Consider the following 19446-nt stretch of genomic DNA (forward strand, 5'->3'; position numbering starts at 1 on the left):
GGAAGTGTTTAATGAAACTGTCATGTTTTATGACTGAGTGGAATTTCTTTGAATTGCACTGAATTCAATTCTACTTCCTGCCACTCAAACTCAAATAAAAATTCTACATCCTGTGGGGTTTGGCCAATTCAATTTGAATTTCAACTCATGAGTTGAATGAGGTCAGAACAGTGTAACATACAGATATTTTTTGTTGTAGTGCAAACGTACACTACTTGGTTGATTCAATGTGGCCAATGGCATGTCAGAAGATTAACCTTAGTATACAGTATAACCTTGATATCATTTTGGTAAATCAAAATGAAACCCCAAAACCCCAAACTCTACCACTTACCATAGTGCATATAGCAATTTCCTTTAGTGGGGTCTAGTTGGATGGCCTTCAGAAAGAACCTCTCTGCTTCAGTCTTCTGACCCTAAAAAGGGAGATTAATTAGATACATTGTTACTATTTTTTGCTGTTGCTATGCCATCAATTTCAATATAAAAACATAATTTTATATGTAAAAGCTGATTTTGCCAAGCCACAAACTAACTGTAACATTAAATCTTAATAAGAAGACATAAAACACATGTAACTACATTATTCTTTTAACACCTTGTGTCATCCTACGAAAGATTTACTCTCAAAGTACACAATGTCATGCTTGGCACAGTTGACTGCCTGGTCTGAGCATTTAATCATAACACGCTTATATCTGTACAAATAACACTTGTATGACCGCAAAAGCAGGGTGTGTGGCCAAACTACTGCAGCTGAGAGAGCGAGACCCAACAGACACGCACACAGGCATGCACACACACATACAAATGCACACACACACACACACACACACACACACACACACACACACACACACACACACACACACACACACACACACACACACACACACACACACACACACACACACACACACACACACACACACACACACACACACACACACACACACAGTACGGCAGACATAGAGACGTAGATCTTGAGAGAGGGCGTGGTGAGGCATGCTGGATTACTCCAGCCTGATGAGGGGCAGCAGCAGCAGTGACAGATTGGGGCCCAGAGGAGCCAGTCCCCCGGAGGCCTCAGAGCCGGACCAAATCACTGCTAACACACAGAGGCTCCAGCCAGCACAGCTGCCTCTGTCTCATGCACACAACACTGGTCTCATCTGTGTATCAGCTGCACTCTGATCAACAATACAGCTATATTCTATAAACATAATGCCAGTTATCAATCATTGCCTATAGAAATCTAAATATAAGAAATGCCACATCATTTTAGATTATGTAAAAAAAAAAAGCAGCAAGGACTCCCTTAATTTTACAGTACATAAGCCAGTAACTAGAATAAATTATGTTTACACATTCCATTATAAAGAATGAAAGAAGACAAATCTTACATTTTAATTGCAGTCTTAAAAAAAAGCCATTTATCTAAACACTGCAATCCGATCTGGATTTTATTTCACCTTTACTTTATCAGGGAATCATACTGAAACCAAGGTCTGTTTTACAGATGAGCCCTAAATTACAGAAATAACAGAAAATACACACATCAAAATACTGTATAAATACATGCCTCCATTTTTCACTGGGCTGACCTTCAATAACTCAAGAAGTATCCACAAGTGGAAATGTTTGAGTGTAATATTCATTGATGTGATGGAACATTTTACGAGCAATAAGTATATGTTTAATGCAGCTCAAGGCGTGAAAGTGACAGTAACAGATCCAGTGCGAAAGGCATTATTTCTGTATGCTTTCACACTCAAATTCACAAATAGTACAAAGCACTCAGCTGAGGAGCAGCTGGAATAGTCATAACATCAGCATATTTCTGTTTACTCAAGTTCAGACAAAATGTCTGGCAGGAAACCACGTTATGACAATTTAATGCACTGGCTCTCATTGTGCGTGTGGTTTTGAATGGACCCGGATAGTCTAATGTTCATTTCACAATATTGATAGAGAATCTACAGTGTATGAGGTACATACATTGCAGGTTTGACTGAGAAGTCAGGAACTCTACTGATGAAAAGTTGTCAGACAATGTGTGGAAAATGACTCCATTGATGTTCTCATGTTTTGAATCCATGCTTTGCCTTATCAGTCTTAGGAGTTCTCTGAGCAGATTGTTGAATGAAATCCAGCTGCATAATTTCAACACTTAGAGCCCATTAGCTTTCCCTCTCACAACTGTCAGGTATCCAGATAAACTCTATTTAGTGTGGTGGTTTGTATGTAGTAGAGGTCATCACGGATCCACCTGTACCCGAATACCCGAGACACGATGCTTTCAATATACATTGTATCCCTCATTTACTCAAGTGTTTCCTTTATTTTGGAATAAAGTTCGGAATGACACAATTTCATATGTACAACATCTGAAGACCTGCATCACTATAGTGAGAGCTTTGCCATTTCTAAAATGATGTATTTGAATGTTTTTGGAGCATTTTTTAATGGTTTCTTCGGGGGCCCCATACAACACAACGAGGATGAGGAAATGATTTGCTGTTTGCGGGAAGTTTCTCTAAAACATGTGAAATCACTAAAAAGGTTTCTGGACCCTTCTATAATATGTCATTTACATAAAAAAAATGAGATTTGGTTGTAAAAAATAAAACCTCTCCTTTAACTGACGGAAGGGCCAGTACAGATTTGAACGTGAAATCTGCAGTAGAGCGAAATATGGAAATGTTATCATCTATGCTGCTGCTCTTGCTTTTTATGAGAGTGGAGCATGGCACCTGTATCTTGTTGTTGTTGGCCAATCATAAGTCATCAAAGCAGCAATAATCATAGAGCCTCCAGATATCTAATCAATAGAAGATGGAATTAAAATGCCGGAATTAAAAGTTAAAGGAGAAGGATAGGCTACAACGAACAAGAGCCAACAGGTAGGCTGCTACTTAATATTCTGAATGGAGTTGTAGTCTCAATTAGACTAGATACCTAACGTTAGCTAGCTTCTCCCGGTTTGATGCAGTCAAGACAGTTACTATGTAATCATATTTGATGATAAATAAACTAGCTATGGCAGCTAAACTATTATAGCGCGAGTCGGCTTGGTTGGTTGCTGTCTCTCATCTCTCCCTCCCTGTTCCCCGTGTCACTCGCTCACAATATGCCCCCTCCCCCGTCTGCCAGAGCGGCAACTCTCTCTCCCTCCTCTCCCCCTTTATCAGCTCTGGTTAATTTAGTAGGTTAAAAGATGACTTTCTGCTGCTTCCCTCACTCGGATCGGGTCTGGATCCGACCAGGTCTTTACAGAACGGATCTAATTGTCATCGGGTCCGTTCAGAAAGGGTCTCTATATAAAATAAATGAATTCATGCATACTGTTTCTGGGTGGGAAAGACCCAGGACCATTTCAGAACGAGTCCAACTTTCTGGAACCGTGAAGACCTCTAATATGTAGCCAAAGCTCTAAACCTGGCTGTGCAACAAACACAGTAACAGCAGCAGAGAGAAATCATATTAATAACTATGTTTGATGGATGGCCTGACAGCCTGCAGTGTTTGGAAGTCTCTCTCTCTCTCTCTCTCTCTCTCTCTCTCTCTCTCTCTCTCTCTCTCTCTCTCTCTCTCTCTCTCTCTCTCTCTCTCTCTCTCTCTCTCTCTCTCTCTCTCTCTCTCTCTCTCTCTCTCTCTCTCTCCTCTCTCTCCTCTCTCTCTCTCTCTCTCTCTCTCTCTCTCTCTCTCTCTCTCTCTCTCTCTCTCTCTCTCTCTCTCTCTCTCTCTCTCTCTCTCTCTCTCTCTCTCTGACTGTTTGGTGAAGGGGCTATTTGGTAAGGTGGAGAAATAATATTTAAAAGATTCCTGCCACCCATATCCACTTCCTATTCAGGATCAACTCATTATGGAGGTGCAATATCCTGTTTTCACACATACTGTATTTATTGTTAGTGTTGACCCCCACATTCCCGGTGACATCAGATGCGGAACAGATGTGTATTGCCGCTCTGGCAGCCACAGAGGTAATTATGAATGGAGCCTGCATCACACTAGGCCCGGAAATGACTTGTGAATGACTGAGTTCAATAACACCCACAACCACGGTGCATATCTCTGAATGACACCAACCTCCACCATAAGCGAGCAAATCACATCCCCCAATGCACCACTACCCCTCTCCAAACCCACAAACCCCTGCCAGGATCTGAACCTAGGACCTCTGACAGGACAGCACAGACTTACACAGATTTGCAGATGTTATCGCAGGTGCAGCAAAATGCTTATGTTTTTAGCTCCAACAGTGCAGTAATAATATCTTGCAATACAATAACCAAAAAGCAAATAAATAAACATACATACCTGTGCCGTTTTAGATAGAAATGTGTGCTGGGGCTGGTTCAGCCACTACATTTTACACTATGCTCTGTTCTTTCAAAATCATCTCAAGGTTAGCTAGCCTGTAAGTCTGACAGAGCTCTCCTCTCCTCATCCCATAATTAACACCCAGAGGAGAAAGGAGGCCGTTGTCTATCTTTACCTGAGATCCAGAAGAAAGGCACACGGCCCTGAGCTCTGAACTCCCCACTTTCCTCTAAATCAATAGCCCTTTCTTAACTAAAACAACATCTACTTCTCACTCCTTATCAAATCAAATGTAATTGGTCCATACACATATTTAGCAGATGTTATTGCGGGTGTAGCGAAATGGTTATGTTCCTAGCTCCAACAGTGCAGTAGTATCTGACAATTCACAACAATACACACATCTAAAAGTAAAAGAATGGAATTAAGAAATATAAAAATATTAAATCGAGCAACGTCGGACTGGCATTGACTAAAATACAGTAGAATAGAATACAATATATACATATGAGATGAGTAAGGCACAAAGTAAACATTGTTGAAACATTATTAAAGTGACTAGTGTTCCATTATTAAATTGGCCAGTGATTCAGTGAGTTTTACCCTGCCTGCCATTTTTCTGCTTCTTTTGGATAGTGTTGTTCACCCAGTGTATGCTGTGACAGATGTAAATTCCAGAGCTTGTGTCTAGTGGCTTCTGTTAATCCTTACCAATTAGTGTCAGCTAACGGTCACCCCAGCATTAGTTTTCTTATGCATGTGATGTCAGAATGCATTCACTGTTCCAAAATGTGATAGGCTTTACTGAGCCGGACAAACTTCTCTCTTCGAGAAGAGCCCAAGCACTTCCCCAGTGTTTCCGCAGATCAAGAACGTAGACATTGCACATGGGGACAAAGATCGTACTTTTTGGAGAAATGTCCTCTGGTCTGATGAAACAAAAATAGAACTGTTTGGCCATAATGACCATCGTTATGTTTGGAGGAAAAAGGGGGAGGCTTGCAGGCCGAAGAACACCATCCGAACCGTGAAGCACGGGGTTGGCAGCATCATGTTGTGGGGGTTGCTGCAGGAGGAACTGGTGCACTTCACAAAATAGATGGCATCATGAGGGAGGGAAAATTATGTGGATATATTGAAGCAACATCTCAAGACATCAGTCAGGAAGTTAAAGCTTGGTCGCAAATGGGTCTTCCAAATGGACAATACTTCCAAAGTTGTGGCAAAATGGCTTAAGGACAACAAAGTCAAGGTATTGGAGTGGCCATCACAAAGCCCTGACCTCAATCCTATAGAAGATTTTTGGGCAGAACTGAAAAAGCGTGTGCGAGCAAGGAGGCCTACAAACCTGACTCAGTTACACCAGCTCTGTCAGGAGGAATGGGCCAAAAATGGGAGGCTATCCAAAACGTTTGACCTAAGTTAAACAATGTAAAGGCAATGCTACCAAATTCTAATTGAGTGTATGTAAACTTCTGACCCACTGGGAATGTGATGAAAGAAATAAAAGCTGAAATAAATAATTCTCTCTATTATTCTGACATTTCACATTCTTAAAATAAAGTGGTTATCCTAACTAACCTAAAACAAGGAATTTTTACTAGGATTAAATGTCAGGAATTGTGAAAAACTGAGTTTAAATGTATTTGGCTAAGGTGTATGTTAACTTCCGACTTCAACTGTATTTCTTGCTTCACATTAGTTCAGAATTAAATGAAAATCACTGACATGGCCATTTTTACCACAGATGACATTATTGCCAATCAATAAAATTCACCATCAAAGGTGTCCTTGCTTGCTGAGAAGTGATGAGGGCGAATAGATACTGTTTTCTTTATTTATCCTGATTGTCCTGGATTGTCCAGACCCAACAAATGAATGGGACTTGAAAAGGGCTCCGGTAAAGCACTGGAAATGAGGGGAGACAGACAGGAAGGGCCTGGTCCTTCTTGAGCACTCCAGAGGGCTCATCCCCATCCCAGGACCTTTGAACACATTCATGTCCCTCCATCAGGGGCCAGACGCTGGGCTGCTGCCTGGAAGAGAGTGGCGTCAGCCTGGGGAGAGGGGGACCACCTTCACCCCTCTTTCCCTGTTTCTACACACCATCCTGGGCCCAATCTGTCACTGCTCACTGTGTGCACCACACGACCCCTTCCCTGTGAACTCTGGAACCCTGTGGAGTCAACTACCCCCAGCACATAAACCAGCCTTTCTCCTCTTAGTCAAACACGGGTCAACTACGTGACCTTGGTCAATACCATCTGAGTGCGCAGAGGCACAGAAGGAGGCGCACTAAAGGCAGCACGGTCTGGAGTTAGAGGAGAATCCACATCAGATCAGCCACTCCACAGAGATTCCTCAGGGCTAATGGGTTTCAGACGCTGGTTAGTTAGCTCGAGCCATTTGCAACCTCTGTTGCTGAAATTGATTAGGGTTCAATATGGAGTGCCTGTTAAGAATTAGTCCGGGGATTTGGTAAAAGATCTTAAAAACACACAGGGCAGTCGTGACATGGGTTTCAATCAGGAAGCTATCGCCACAGGATGATGGGGCACCTTGAGAAATGCAATGTTATCCTCACACAAGCCCGCACACCTGCACAAGCCATTGATTAACTGCATACAGACTCTCGGGCTACTTGCGAAGCTGAAGAAGGATAAGAAAGAAGAAGAAGATGCTAATGATGGTGAAGAACAACTTACCGTGAGGGCGAGGAGTTTGCCGTAGGTCAGGTGTGCTGGGATGTGGTCTGGCTTGGCTCTCAGGGACTCTTTGTACCAGTGCTCGGCATCGGTCAGCTTGTTCAGTCTCATGTAGGCCTCTCCTGCGAGGGGAAGTGAGGGGTTGGGTCAAGGGTCAGAAGTTAAGGAGCCACACGTCTTCCCATTGTCTCACACATTCAATGACAGCTAGGGCAGTCATCCAGAAAGGCCCGCCATGACTCCAGTGCACTTTGAAACCCGATACCAAACTCGTGTTTTATTAACTAATGGAGCTATTACTAGGACTAGGGTCAGGGACACACCCATTACAACATTGCTCAGTGACAATCCTGTAAAAATAATAATCGAACCTAAAGGTGGATTTTCAGATCCCCCCATGTGTTTGTTAGATGGAGTTCTGTGGGAGGCCTAATGTACTCCAGGCTTAACGTACTTTGCTAAGACTGGCCTGAGCTGATCGGATGACATGATGCTGATGACATGAGTAGAAACACCCTCCCTGATCCTTCAGACATCATCTGATACCTCATCCAGCCCCTCACACGTATTATAAGAACGCTGACGACACAGTTGGGAAAAATGGGGAAAACACAAGACAAAACAATGTTTTAAATGTAATTATCTCAGGAATAATACAGGGACAGGGGACGTGACAGTGATAGGTTTCACATGAACTTGTAACATGGTTCGTTTTTCAATCCACACCCACGAGGAGTGCAAATTACGGGATGTGTAATCTAAACTAGCGGACTGAATCTAGATAATACACTGGGGATTATGGCTAATCATTTCCATTGATAAGAAACTGGAGAGAAACAACAGGTGGCCAGGGGTGGACTGGAACAAAAATTAATCCCTGGCATTTTAGCCACACCAGCCCACATCACCGCATGCGTGTTATGTCTGTCAGGACACCTAACAGAGCACCCAAACCGGCTGCGCGCGTGCGCCATCTTGCGCTATCGTGCATAAATGTATTTTGTCCGCCTACACCAAACGCGATCACGACACGCAGGTTAAAATATCAAAACAAACTCTGAACCAATGACATTAATTTGGGGACAGGTCGAAAAACATTAAATATGTATGGCAATTTAGCTAGTTAGCTTGCACTTGCTAGCTAATTTGTCCTATTTAGCTAGCTTGCTGTTGCTAGCTAATTTGTCCTGGGATATAAACATTGAGTTGTTATTTTACCTGAACTGCACAAGGTCCTCTACTCCGACAAATTAATCCACACATAAAACGGCCAACCGAATCATTTCTAGTCATCTCTCCTCCTTCCAGGCTTTTTCATCGTTGAACTTATATGGTGATCGCATCTAAACTTTCCTAGTATTACCACGACTACCGGCAAAACAGTTCGTCTTTAGCTAACATGGCCAGTAGTTGACCAACTTGACATTTCTGACAGGTTAAAAATAGCTCTCTAGGGTCTGTCAGTGAATGACATAAGAGGAAAACTGCCCATATCGAAATTGAACTTTGTGCACTGTACTATTACAATTCTCAACAGCAGTAAGTTAAAAGCCTGACTGAGTTTTTTAAGAAGGGACCCTGTTTTACAACATGTAAAAGCACCACTGGAGATACAACTCACCACTATAACTTTGCCGCTGTTGCCTCTCTGTTGTGCAGTCTGTCTCTGCATATTCTCTGCTGTCACTCTGTCTGTTCTGTCTGTCTGTTCTGTCTGTCTGTTCTGTCTGTCTGTTGTGTCTGTCTGTTCTGTCTGTCTGTCTGTTCTGTCTGTCTGTTCTGTCTGTCTGTCTGTCTGTCTGTCTGTCTGTCTGTCTGTCTGTCTGTCTGTCTGTCTGTCTGTCTGTCACTCTGTCCGTCTGTGCTTCTCCTTGTTCTCCTCTGTTGTCATTCTGTCTGTCTGTCTGTCACTGTGTTAATTGCTATTACATATAGAGCCAACATATTAAGGAACATCTGTGTCTCTCTTTTCTTCCTACTTCCACTGCACTGACCTCTGAGCTGTCTCTGCTAAGCCTAGCATCCTTTCCCACAGCAACATCCTAGTTGTGAATGAATAAACACTGACCTCTGAGCTGCCTCTGCTAAGCCTAGCATCCTTTCCCACAGCAACATCCTAGTTGTGAATGAATAAACACTGACCTCTGAGCTGTCTCTGCTAAGCCTAGCATCCTTTCCCACAGCAACATCCTAGTTGTGAATGAATAAACACTGACCTCTGAGCTGTCTCTGCTAAGCCTAGCATCCTTTCCCACAGCAACATCCTAGTTGTGAATGAATAAACACATGAATTAGATAAAGAAGAACAATTACTGCCTAATAGATGACCATTGGCTCATAATACCTTATGAAAGACTAACTACACTGAACAAAAATATAAACGCAATATGCAACAATTTTCAAGATTTCACTGAGTTACAGTTCATATAAGGAAATCAGTCAATTTAAATAAATAAATTAAGCCTCAGTCTACAGATTTCACGACTGGGATTAAAGATATGCATCTGCTGGTCACAGATACCTTAAAAAAGAAGGTAGGGGCGTGGATCAGAAAACCAGTCAGTATCTGGTGTGACCACCATTTGCCTCATGCAGCACAACACATCTCATTTGCATAGAGTTGATCAGGCTGTTGATTGTGGCCTGTGGAATGTTGTCCCACTCCTCTTCAATGACTGTACGAAGTTGCTGGATATGGGCGGGAACTGGAACAGGCTGTCGTACACGTCGATCCAGAGCATCCCAAACATGCTCAGCTTCCAGGAATTGTGTACAGATCCTGGCAACATGGGGCCGTGCATTATCATGCTGAAACATGAGGTGATTGCAGTGGATGAATGGCACGACAATGGGCCTCAGCATCTCGTCATGGTATCTATGTGCGTTCAAATTGCCATCGATAAAATGCAATTGTGTTCGTTGTTCATAGCTTATGCCTGCCCATACCATAACCCCATGGGGCACTCTGTTCAAAATGTTGATATCAGCAAACTGCTCGCCCACACAACGCCATACACGCTGTCTGCAATCTGAATCCGGGATTCATCTGTGAAGAGCACACTTCTCCAGCGTGCCAGTGGCCATCGAAAGTGAGCCTTTGTCCACTGAAGTCGGTTACAACATCGAACTGCAGTGCAAGGCCAAAATGAATATTAAATTCTTTGGCAACAGCTCTGGTGGACTTTCCTGCAGTCATTGTGCCAATTGCATGCTCCCTCAAAACGTGTGGCATTGTGGCATTGTGTTGTGTGACAAAACTTAACATTTTAGAGTGGCATTTAACTGTCTCCAGTACAAGTTGATATGCCACACCTGTCAGGTGGATGGATTATATTGGCAAAGGAGAAATGCTCACTAACAGGGATGTAAACAAATTTGTGCAAAATGTTTTAGAGAAATAAGTATTTTGTGGGTATGGAACATTTCTAGGATCTTTCATTTCAGCTCATTACATTTTTTTACATGTTGCATTTATATTTTTGTTCAGTGTACTTATATTACAAATACAAGTGCCTGGCTGCCATACATGTCCCCCCTATCCTAACGTTTACTATTACATACAGTACCTTCAGAAAGTATTCACACCCCTTGACTTTTTCCACATTTTGTTGTGTTACAAAGTGGGATTAAAATTGATTTGTCATTTTTTGTCAACGATCTACTCAAAATACTCTGCCAACATTGATTTTTTTTAAACATTAGTTTAAAAAAATGGTGAATCATAAAACATTAATATGTCTTGATTAAATAAGTATTCAACCCCCTGAGTCGATCCATGTTAGAATCACCTTTCATAGCAATTACAGCGGTCAGTCTTTCTGGGTAAGTCTCTAAGAGCTTCCCACACCTGGAATGTGCAACATTTGCCCATTATTCTTTTCATAATTATTTTATGTCTGTCACATTGGTTGTTGATCATTGCTAGACAACCATTTCCAGGTCTTACCATTTATTTTCAAGCAGATTTAAGTCAAAACTGTAACTCGGCCACTGTCTTCATGGTAAGCAACTCCAGTGTATTGTCATGCTGAAAGGTGAATTCCTCTCCCGGTGTCGGGTGAAAGCAGACTGAACCAGGTTTTCCTCTAGGAATTTGACTGTGCTTAGCTCTATTCTGTTTCTTTTTATCCTGAAAAACTCCCCAATCCTTAACGATTACAACTATACCCATAACATGATGCAGACACCACTATGTTTAAAATGTGGAGAGTGTAACTCAGTAATGTGTTGTACTGGATTTGCCCCAAACATACATATCTAATCAAATCTAATTTTATTTGTCACATGGCCCAAATACAACAGGTGTAGACCTTACCGTGAAATGCTTACTTACAAGCCCTTAACACTATTTCTTGAACTACATTGTTGTTTTTTAACATTTACATTTACATTGTTTACAAAAAACAAAAAAAAGTAACACAATAAAATAACAATAATGAGGCTATATACAGGGGGTACCGGTACCAAGTCAATGTGTGGGGGTACAGGTTAGTCGAGGTAATTTGTACATGTAAGTAGAAACACTATTCGGGACCAAAAGTGAATTGTTGGGGCCTCCCGAGTGGCGCAGCGGTCTAAGGCACAGCACTGATCTAGGCCGTGACCGGGAGACCCATGAGGCAGCGCACAACTAGCCCAGCGTCGTCTGGGTTAGGGGAAGGTTTGGCCAGCCGGGATGTCCTTGTCCCATCGCGCTCTAGCAACTCCTGTGGCGGGCCTGGCGCATGCACGCTGACACGGTCGCCAGTTGTACGGTGTTTCCTCCAACACATTAGTGTGGCTGGCTTGTATAGCTTAGTATTGTGGAGGGCGGCGCAGAATTGGTCCAGTGTCATGCGGGTTAGGGTTTGGCTGTGGTAGGCCGTCATTGTAAATAAGAATTTGTTCTTAACTGACTTGCCTAGTGAAATAAAGGTTAAAAAAAAATGAAATAAATAAATAAAACTACAATGTTGTTGATCCATCCTCCTATCCCGCCATTAAACTTTGTAACTATTTTAAAGTCAGCATTGGCCTCATGGTGAAATCCCTGAGCGGTTTTGTTCCTCTCCGGCAAGTGATTTAGGAAGGACGCCTGTATATTTGTAGTGACTGGGTTTATTGATACACCATCCAGTGTAATGGTAATGACTAACTTCACCCTGCTCAAAAGGATAGTCATTGTCTGTTGATTTTTTTTAACCCGTCTACCAATATGTGCCCTCCTATGCGAGGCATTGGATAACCTCTCTGGTCTTTGTGGTTGAATCTGTGTTTTGAAATTTGAAATTCACTGCTCGAATGAGGGACCTTACAGAAAATTGTAAGTGTGGGGTAAAGAGATGAGGTAGTCATTCAAAAATAATGTTAAACACTATTATTGGGTGAGTCCATTCAACTTATTATGTGACTTGTTAGATCATTTTTACTCCTGAACTTATTTCGGCTTGCAATTAATCTGTAAACACTTTGAAAAACACAATTTCACTTTGACATTATGTGGTTTAAATCTCAATTTAATACATGTTAAATGCAGGCTGTAACACAACAAAATGAGGAAAAAGCCAGCGGGTTTGAATACTTTCTGAAGGCACTGTATATAATATAGAGCCAAATTATAAATAAACTGGCAGTACATGTGTCTACCATCACTGGGACCAGAAGACCAGGGACCACACTGCCTGTGCTGGTCCCAGCAACATCCTAGGGTAACATTTTATTTCAAGGGTCCATAATTAACACTTTATAAGGTATTTACAGACTGTTTGCACACCATTTATGAACTATTACTCCATCATTTGTCAATGTAAGTTAGCTAGTTGTTCACACATGCATACAGTACATATTTATTTCCTTGAACATCCTGTTTTGTGTGCTTGTTCTTTTACCAGGTACTGCAGGAATGTCTACCAATGGCATGGCCAACTTTTTGTGAGATATTAAACTGGTCACTCAAATTATTTATAAAGTATTTCTAAAGTATAAATAGCGCTCACTTTAGATTGGGGAATGCAAAAATAATTTCCTAATGATTAGTAAATCGTTTATTAATGTGGGAGAAATTATAAATAAATGCTAAACACAATTTATAAATGGTTTATTATGGACCCTTAAAATACATGCCTTATAGATGACCATTGTCTTATTTACTACCTTATAACAGCGTAACTACATATTTAAGCAATAAGGCACGAGGGGGTGTGGTATATGGCCAATATACCACGGCTAAGAGCTGTTCTTAACACGACGCAACGCGGAGTGCCTGGATACAGCCCTTAGCCATGGTATACAAACCCCTGAGGTGCCTTATTGCTATTATAAACTGGTTTCCAACGTAATTAGAACAGTAAAAATACATGTTTTGTCATTCCCGTGGTGTACGGTCAGATATACCACGGCTGTAAGTCAATCAGTATTCAGGGCTCGAACCGCCCAGTTTATAATTAAAATTAGCGAATGTAATGTGTTACCCCCTGCCCACTTAGCTAAGTGTTTAAATATTAGGCTACATATAATTTAATAGAAGAAAATGGGGAGCGAGAAGGAGAGAGAGACTGCCAGTTCCTTAATGTTTTGGATGGATATAATACTGCTAACAAGTGACCGGCCTTTCAGCGAACGAAATAGGCGGGACTTTCCAGCCTCCAAAGGCGGTGGCTATGTAATGCAATCCGAAAGCGGAGTCACGCATTACTACAAGATCATAAACCCACTCGCTGGGCTGAAGAGACTGAGATTCAGAAGCAAATAAATATTTACCCTCTGTGGATAGGCCAAGTACCCCAGGGGGTCTTAGTACCCCTGGTTGGGAACCACTGCACTACATTACCAAAAGTATGTGGACACCTGCTCGAACAGCTCCTGGAGTTGGTCCCTGCTTTACCTGCTATAACAGCGTCCACTCTTCTGGAGTGTTTCCACTGCTCCAGAGTCCAATGACAGCGAGCTTTACACCACTCCAGCCGACACTTGGCATCGCGCTTGGGGATGTTAGGCTTGTGTGCAGCTGCTCGGCCATGGAAACCCATTTCATGAAGCTCCCGACGAACAGTTCTTGTGCTGACGTTGCTTCCAGAGACAGTTTGGAACTCGATAGTGAGTGTTGCAACCGAGGATGGATCATTTTTATGCGGTACGTGCTTCAGGACTCATCAGTTCATTTTGTGAGCTTGTGCGGCTGATCCATTGTTCCTCCTAGACATTTCCACTTCACAATAACAGCATTTACAGTTGACCGGGGCAGCTCAAGCAGGGCAGAAATTTGACGAACTAACTTGTTAGAAAGGTGGCATCCTATGACAGTGCCATGTTGAAAGTCACTGAGCTCTTCAGTACGGGCCATTCTACTGCCAATGTTTGTCTATGGAGATTACATGGCTGTGTGCTCAATTTTATACACCTGTCAGCAACGGATGTGGCTGAAATAGCCAGATCTACTAATTTGAAGGTGTGTCCACATACTTTTGTATATATAGCGCATTTTGGGGTCAATTTCGACCAGCCCACCCCAATAAAAGATGGTCCGGCCCTTCTCGCATTTGCCAGAATTGCCATTCGGCCAATCCGCCCGTGCAGGTGGCTGGTGAGGAATGCTAACCTGCTGACCTCTGAGATGATCAACAGACATCTCCGTGTTCTTCATTAGCAATGGCCTGTAATGTACCCTTAATATACCCTTAAATACAGGATACTCAAGCATGTAAATGGTATCAAATATAAGACCCCATTTTCATTTTTGCTCATGATAAGGATCAGAGTTTGGGAAGTCTTTTGTAAGCCAGTATATAAAGTATCCAAAGAAAGTCTGTTAGAAGAGATATCTTTAAAACTGTTCTCCATCAGCACAAACTTTCTTTCCTTTCAGATCAGATGTGAGATATTGTATGTCCTAGTTGGGTTACAGAATCCTCAGACTTAATAAATGTCCTTGTCAGCAGCTAATATAATACTGTATATTGACTGTTACGGTTATGATTATGATACGGGCAATATGAATAGCTTAATCTATATACATATTTGTCGGACATGGTGTAATGTAGAGCTGGTAACAGCAACCGACTTCGTGCTTTTTAGCCAACCATCAGCTTCAGATGGAGCTCTGTGAGGGAGCACAGACACGGACATAACATTTGAAGTGAAACAAATCTCAAGGACTTGAAAACCACATATAGTGGAACATTCCATTGCACCTTTGAGAGGAGGGGGGGGGGGGGGGTCAGATTAAGACCCAACTTTGACCCAGACAGCCATGTAAACTGCCAAAAGTTGCCAGAAATATGGGAAAATGCTGTACCACCCAACCTCCCACAGCTCTTACAGCTTTCAAACTGTTAGAAATGATTTGGTCAACAATTGGACATAATCTCAGCACCTCTGTCAAGCTGAATTTGACTCCACTGGAAAAATTACTGTATTAGGGGGGCTTGTTGGAATTCAGCAAGAGAGTGAGAGAGGGAGTGAAAGAGAGAGACTTAGAAGAAGAAAAAGAGAGAGGGAGAGAGAGAGGGAGAGAAATAGAGAGTAAGAGAGAGAACGATAGAAAGGAACAACATGGGGGAGCCACAGAGGGAGCAAAGGCAGATTGAGACTTCTCAGCAGGGCTGAGAATGGCCATTGAGGGACAAGGGTGTGAGTGGAATTGGGGGTCACTTGAAATTAAATATTATTGTTTTTTGCAATCAAAAGTCACAACTCAGTCTGCAGCTGCTTTCACATGACTGTAACTTGAAGAGCGCGGTTATTATTGCAGTGGAAAGCAAATTAACTGCGTTAACGCACAGTGGAAACCTCAACATTGGGGCCTCAATGGGTGCGTTGAGCTGCTGCCACACACCCCGACTTTGATGCCGGTTTACGTATCTTAGAAAAAAAACAGATGAAGATTTATAAGACGTTATGAAAACAGAGCACCTTTAAAACGAACAACCCTAGGCAGAGTCTACCCTCCGAAACCATGCTAATCTGTCATGCTTACTGTAAGCCTAGCTCAGCTGACGAGCTCAAGACACTGGCCACAAGCAATACAATTCAATCCTGAGACCCTTCAGGTGGAATAAAGTTCAACAAACTCCGGTAGAAGTACTGTAAATGGAGCCAAGCTAACAGCCAACAGCTGACACAATGGTTGCAAATGTACCCCCACACTTACAAATGAAACACACATTAACTTGCATTCCGATCTACCAATCTTCTATTCCATTTTAATATAATTTTTCTCACAAAAAAATAACAGCTTCTGTGTTTGGTTCGAGAGAAAGAGAATTGCCACTTACCCATCATGTTATAGAGGCTCTGAGGTGCAAATTGTCTTGGCATTTTCTGTATTGCTTCTTTATACACCGAGAGGGCCTCCTAGGAATTAATAAAACAAAAGGAACCATCCATTAGGCACGAGGGCCCAACCAGGCCGGGGCCACAAGTCATTTCTCTTCTGCAGTCAATGGAATGGTATCAACCACATGGAAACTACGTGTTTGATGTGTTTGATGCCATTCCATTGACTGCATTCCAGCCATTATTATGAGCCTTCCTCCTCTCAGCAGCCTCCACTGGTGTGTGTTTCTGTGTGTATGTTTGGTGTGTGTGTGTCCTTGTGAGTGTGTGTGTGTGTATGTGTGTGTGCGCCCTCCATCTGCCCCTCTATTCTACCTCCTGATGCCCCTGCTCATGGAGCAGCTTGCCCAGGTTGTATAGGCAGCTGGTAACGGAGCTCTTGTGGGCGTGGGGGTCTTTCAGGTTCTCGTCGGGGATATCGGCGCAGGTCAGGAAGGTCTTCTTGGCTTCATCCATTCTCCCCTGGTTCATCAGGACGATCCCTGTGTTCAAGTAGGCTGCTGCAGGGGGGAACGAGAGATCAAATACACGATCAACATGCAGGCAGAGAGTAATTAGGCTCTATGGGGCTGAAACTAGTCATTATCAAGCGTCTTTCGGAAATAAATTGGCCACCCACTGTGGATCAATTAGCTGCCACATCCATGGGGTGCCAATACATGTTCAAGACTCCGAGGGGATGGAATGTGAATGGGAGTCTGCGGGGTGGAACTGGCTCTACTAATAATGTATGTGTGCCTCAGCATGCCATGATGAAACGTAGACTACACTAGTGTCCTACCTAGCCCCTCTCCTCAGTTCTCTCTGTCCTTTGTCCATCCAAAGTGAACTGGCCAAGTTCCAAATTCTACTCAACAATCCCATTCTAGGAATAAATTGCATATATTCCCTTGGCTAGAGTGTTGGTGAAGACTGTTTCCATTAAGAATTTGTGCCTGAAAGGGATATGAGAAGAGTGTGAATAGAACTGTCTATCATTAGAGCTTTTCTATCGTCATGGAGATGGCACTTTGGAATCGTTACTTGACCAGAATCCAAGTTGTACCAGCTGTCAGTTAAATGCAGTGAAGAATGGTACAACCATGACAAATGACATCTATTATCTGACTTGCTCTCATTCCTTCACTTCCATCACCACGACCACCGCTTTAGGTAAATCATTCAATTAGCTATCGCCAGTAAAAGATGGGGTAATTGCATAATGAATGAGGACTATGATCATCATCTTGATTTATATTCATCATTATTAATTACACTTTGGGAGACAAAGGAAGGGAAATCAAGGACTCCACTGTTTATCTGTCATCGGTTGATAGGAAAAACAATGGGGAATAATTGAGCACGTGAGAGTGACCTCTGCTAACCAGGCAGTGTGACAGTTGAACAATGCTGATAACGAGCTAGCAGGAAGCGTGCATGAAAGAGTTAAGGTAAGACTCAAGGAAAACTAGCACCATTAAGGGAGGAGAGAGACAGAGGGGGATAATGAACTAACAGAAAACATGCATGCAACTTTCCTCAAGGTAAGAGAGGAAAATAATCATCATTGAGCGAGAGAGGAGAGAGGAGAGAGAGAGACTTTGACCTCGATTCATATTAAATTAAATTATGCAATAGTTTAATCTGTCGGCTTGTGGTCCTTGAAAGCTAACCTACAGGTTGTATTCAATCATTCATCTAGCAATGTAGCAGGCCTGCCTGTGCCCTCCCTCACCCTCAGTCCCATTGGCAGTTGCCTGGACATTGGCACTGTGCAACACCAAGAGCTGGAAATTGTTAAAAAAAAGAGGAGCTGTACTTACAAGCCAGAGTTGGCCTGCTCCCAATGGCCAGTTTATAGTAGTGGAGCGCCTCAGAGAACTTGTTGTTTTCTTGTAGCAGCAAGCCGCTATAACAGAGAAAGAAGTAACAGAGAAAGTTAGGGACTCTCACGTCTACGAATCTCAACAGAAGTGACTAATTAACGTCCAATGTGTCTTATAAGACTGAATAACGTAAGACAACAAGGTAATACAGCTTCCTAGTAATTACTAGATCAATATAATTGGAAACAGTGCCGTAAAACAAAATGCTACTGTACCTAATCTCTACATCTGTTCTAAACAATCTAAAAATGGAAAATAATCTAAGGTTCTGTTGAGTAACACCTAAAGCCCTTGGGGCTAATGTTGAGTATTGGCTGTGTGCTGGCTGTTGTCCTACCCTCATGCTGACACAGCATGATTAATAACCTACTGTCACAGAGACAGCAGGAACACAAAACACAATTTCCTCTCTGTGAAGACCACTGAGCAATAGACAGACGTGTGTGTGTAAGGGGAGACAGTGATGCTCATGTATGCACACAGAGTCTATGCTGATGTAAAAAGGGCGTTATAAATAGATTTGATTTGCTATAGACACTCACAGGTTATACAGCATGTCTGCCATGTTCCTGCGGTAGTAGAGGGCGTTCCTGTACGCCTGCTCCGCCTCCGCCATCTTGCCCTGGTTCTTTAGAACGTTTCCAAGATTGCCCCATGCTGATGGAGGGAGAAAATAAGGTTAACAGTGTCAATCATTATGGCTGCCAGCCTCTTTCGAACACCCTCTATCTCTGCCTTAGGTTTTTTTTTGCGTATCTGAAAAAGTACGAGCTATTGTTAATCACTCCCTGTTCACAGGCACTTTCCTCGCAGCACTAAAAACTGCTACGGTGAAACCTCTTCTGAATAAAAATAATCTAGATTATTCAGCTTTTAGCAATTTTCGGCCAATATCCAACCTTAATCTAGAGAAAAAGTTTGTCAAACAGCGAAACTATATATTTTTTTATTCCAATCTGGCTTTTGGGCCCAGCACAGTACAGCACAGAGACAGCCTTAGTTAAAGTTGTAAATTATTTTAGAGCCAACACAGATGCCAAACAGGTCTCTGTCCTTGTACTCTTGGATTTAAGTGCTACATATAACACTGTTGACCATGATGTCCTTCTGGACTGACTGGAGTAGTATGGCGTAGCAAAATGGCGTAGCAGTCGGACGTGTGTTTTTCTTGTTGCTAGTTAATTAGTCTGTAAATAGTCTTCGTTTTTCATTTTTTTCGTACATATTTTAATCTCACTTTC

At 42.4% G+C, this 19446-nt stretch overlaps 1 protein-coding gene across 2 annotated transcripts in view; it reads right to left on the reverse strand.

The window, feature by feature from the left end:
• The window catches only part of LOC129866823 (protein O-mannosyl-transferase TMTC2-like), a 166581-nt gene that overhangs the window by 23861 nt on the left and 123274 nt on the right, over window positions 1-19446 (reverse strand). For both annotated transcript variants that reach the window (XM_055939755.1, XM_055939754.1), the window contains exons 4-9: window positions 18748-18862; window positions 18143-18228; window positions 16656-16840; window positions 16280-16358; window positions 7029-7150; window positions 335-416 (exon numbers count right to left, since the gene is read on the reverse strand). In XM_055939755.1, coding sequence (XP_055795730.1) covers window positions 335-416; window positions 7029-7150; window positions 16280-16358; window positions 16656-16840; window positions 18143-18228; window positions 18748-18862 — 669 coding nt within the window. The remainder of the gene's footprint in view (window positions 1-334; window positions 417-7028; window positions 7151-16279; window positions 16359-16655; window positions 16841-18142; window positions 18229-18747; window positions 18863-19446) is intronic.

The sequence above is a fragment of the Salvelinus fontinalis genome, chromosome 12 (assembly GCF_029448725.1).
Source record: "Salvelinus fontinalis isolate EN_2023a chromosome 12, ASM2944872v1, whole genome shotgun sequence".
In the NCBI taxonomy this organism is placed as follows: Eukaryota; Metazoa; Chordata; class Actinopteri; order Salmoniformes; family Salmonidae; genus Salvelinus; species Salvelinus fontinalis.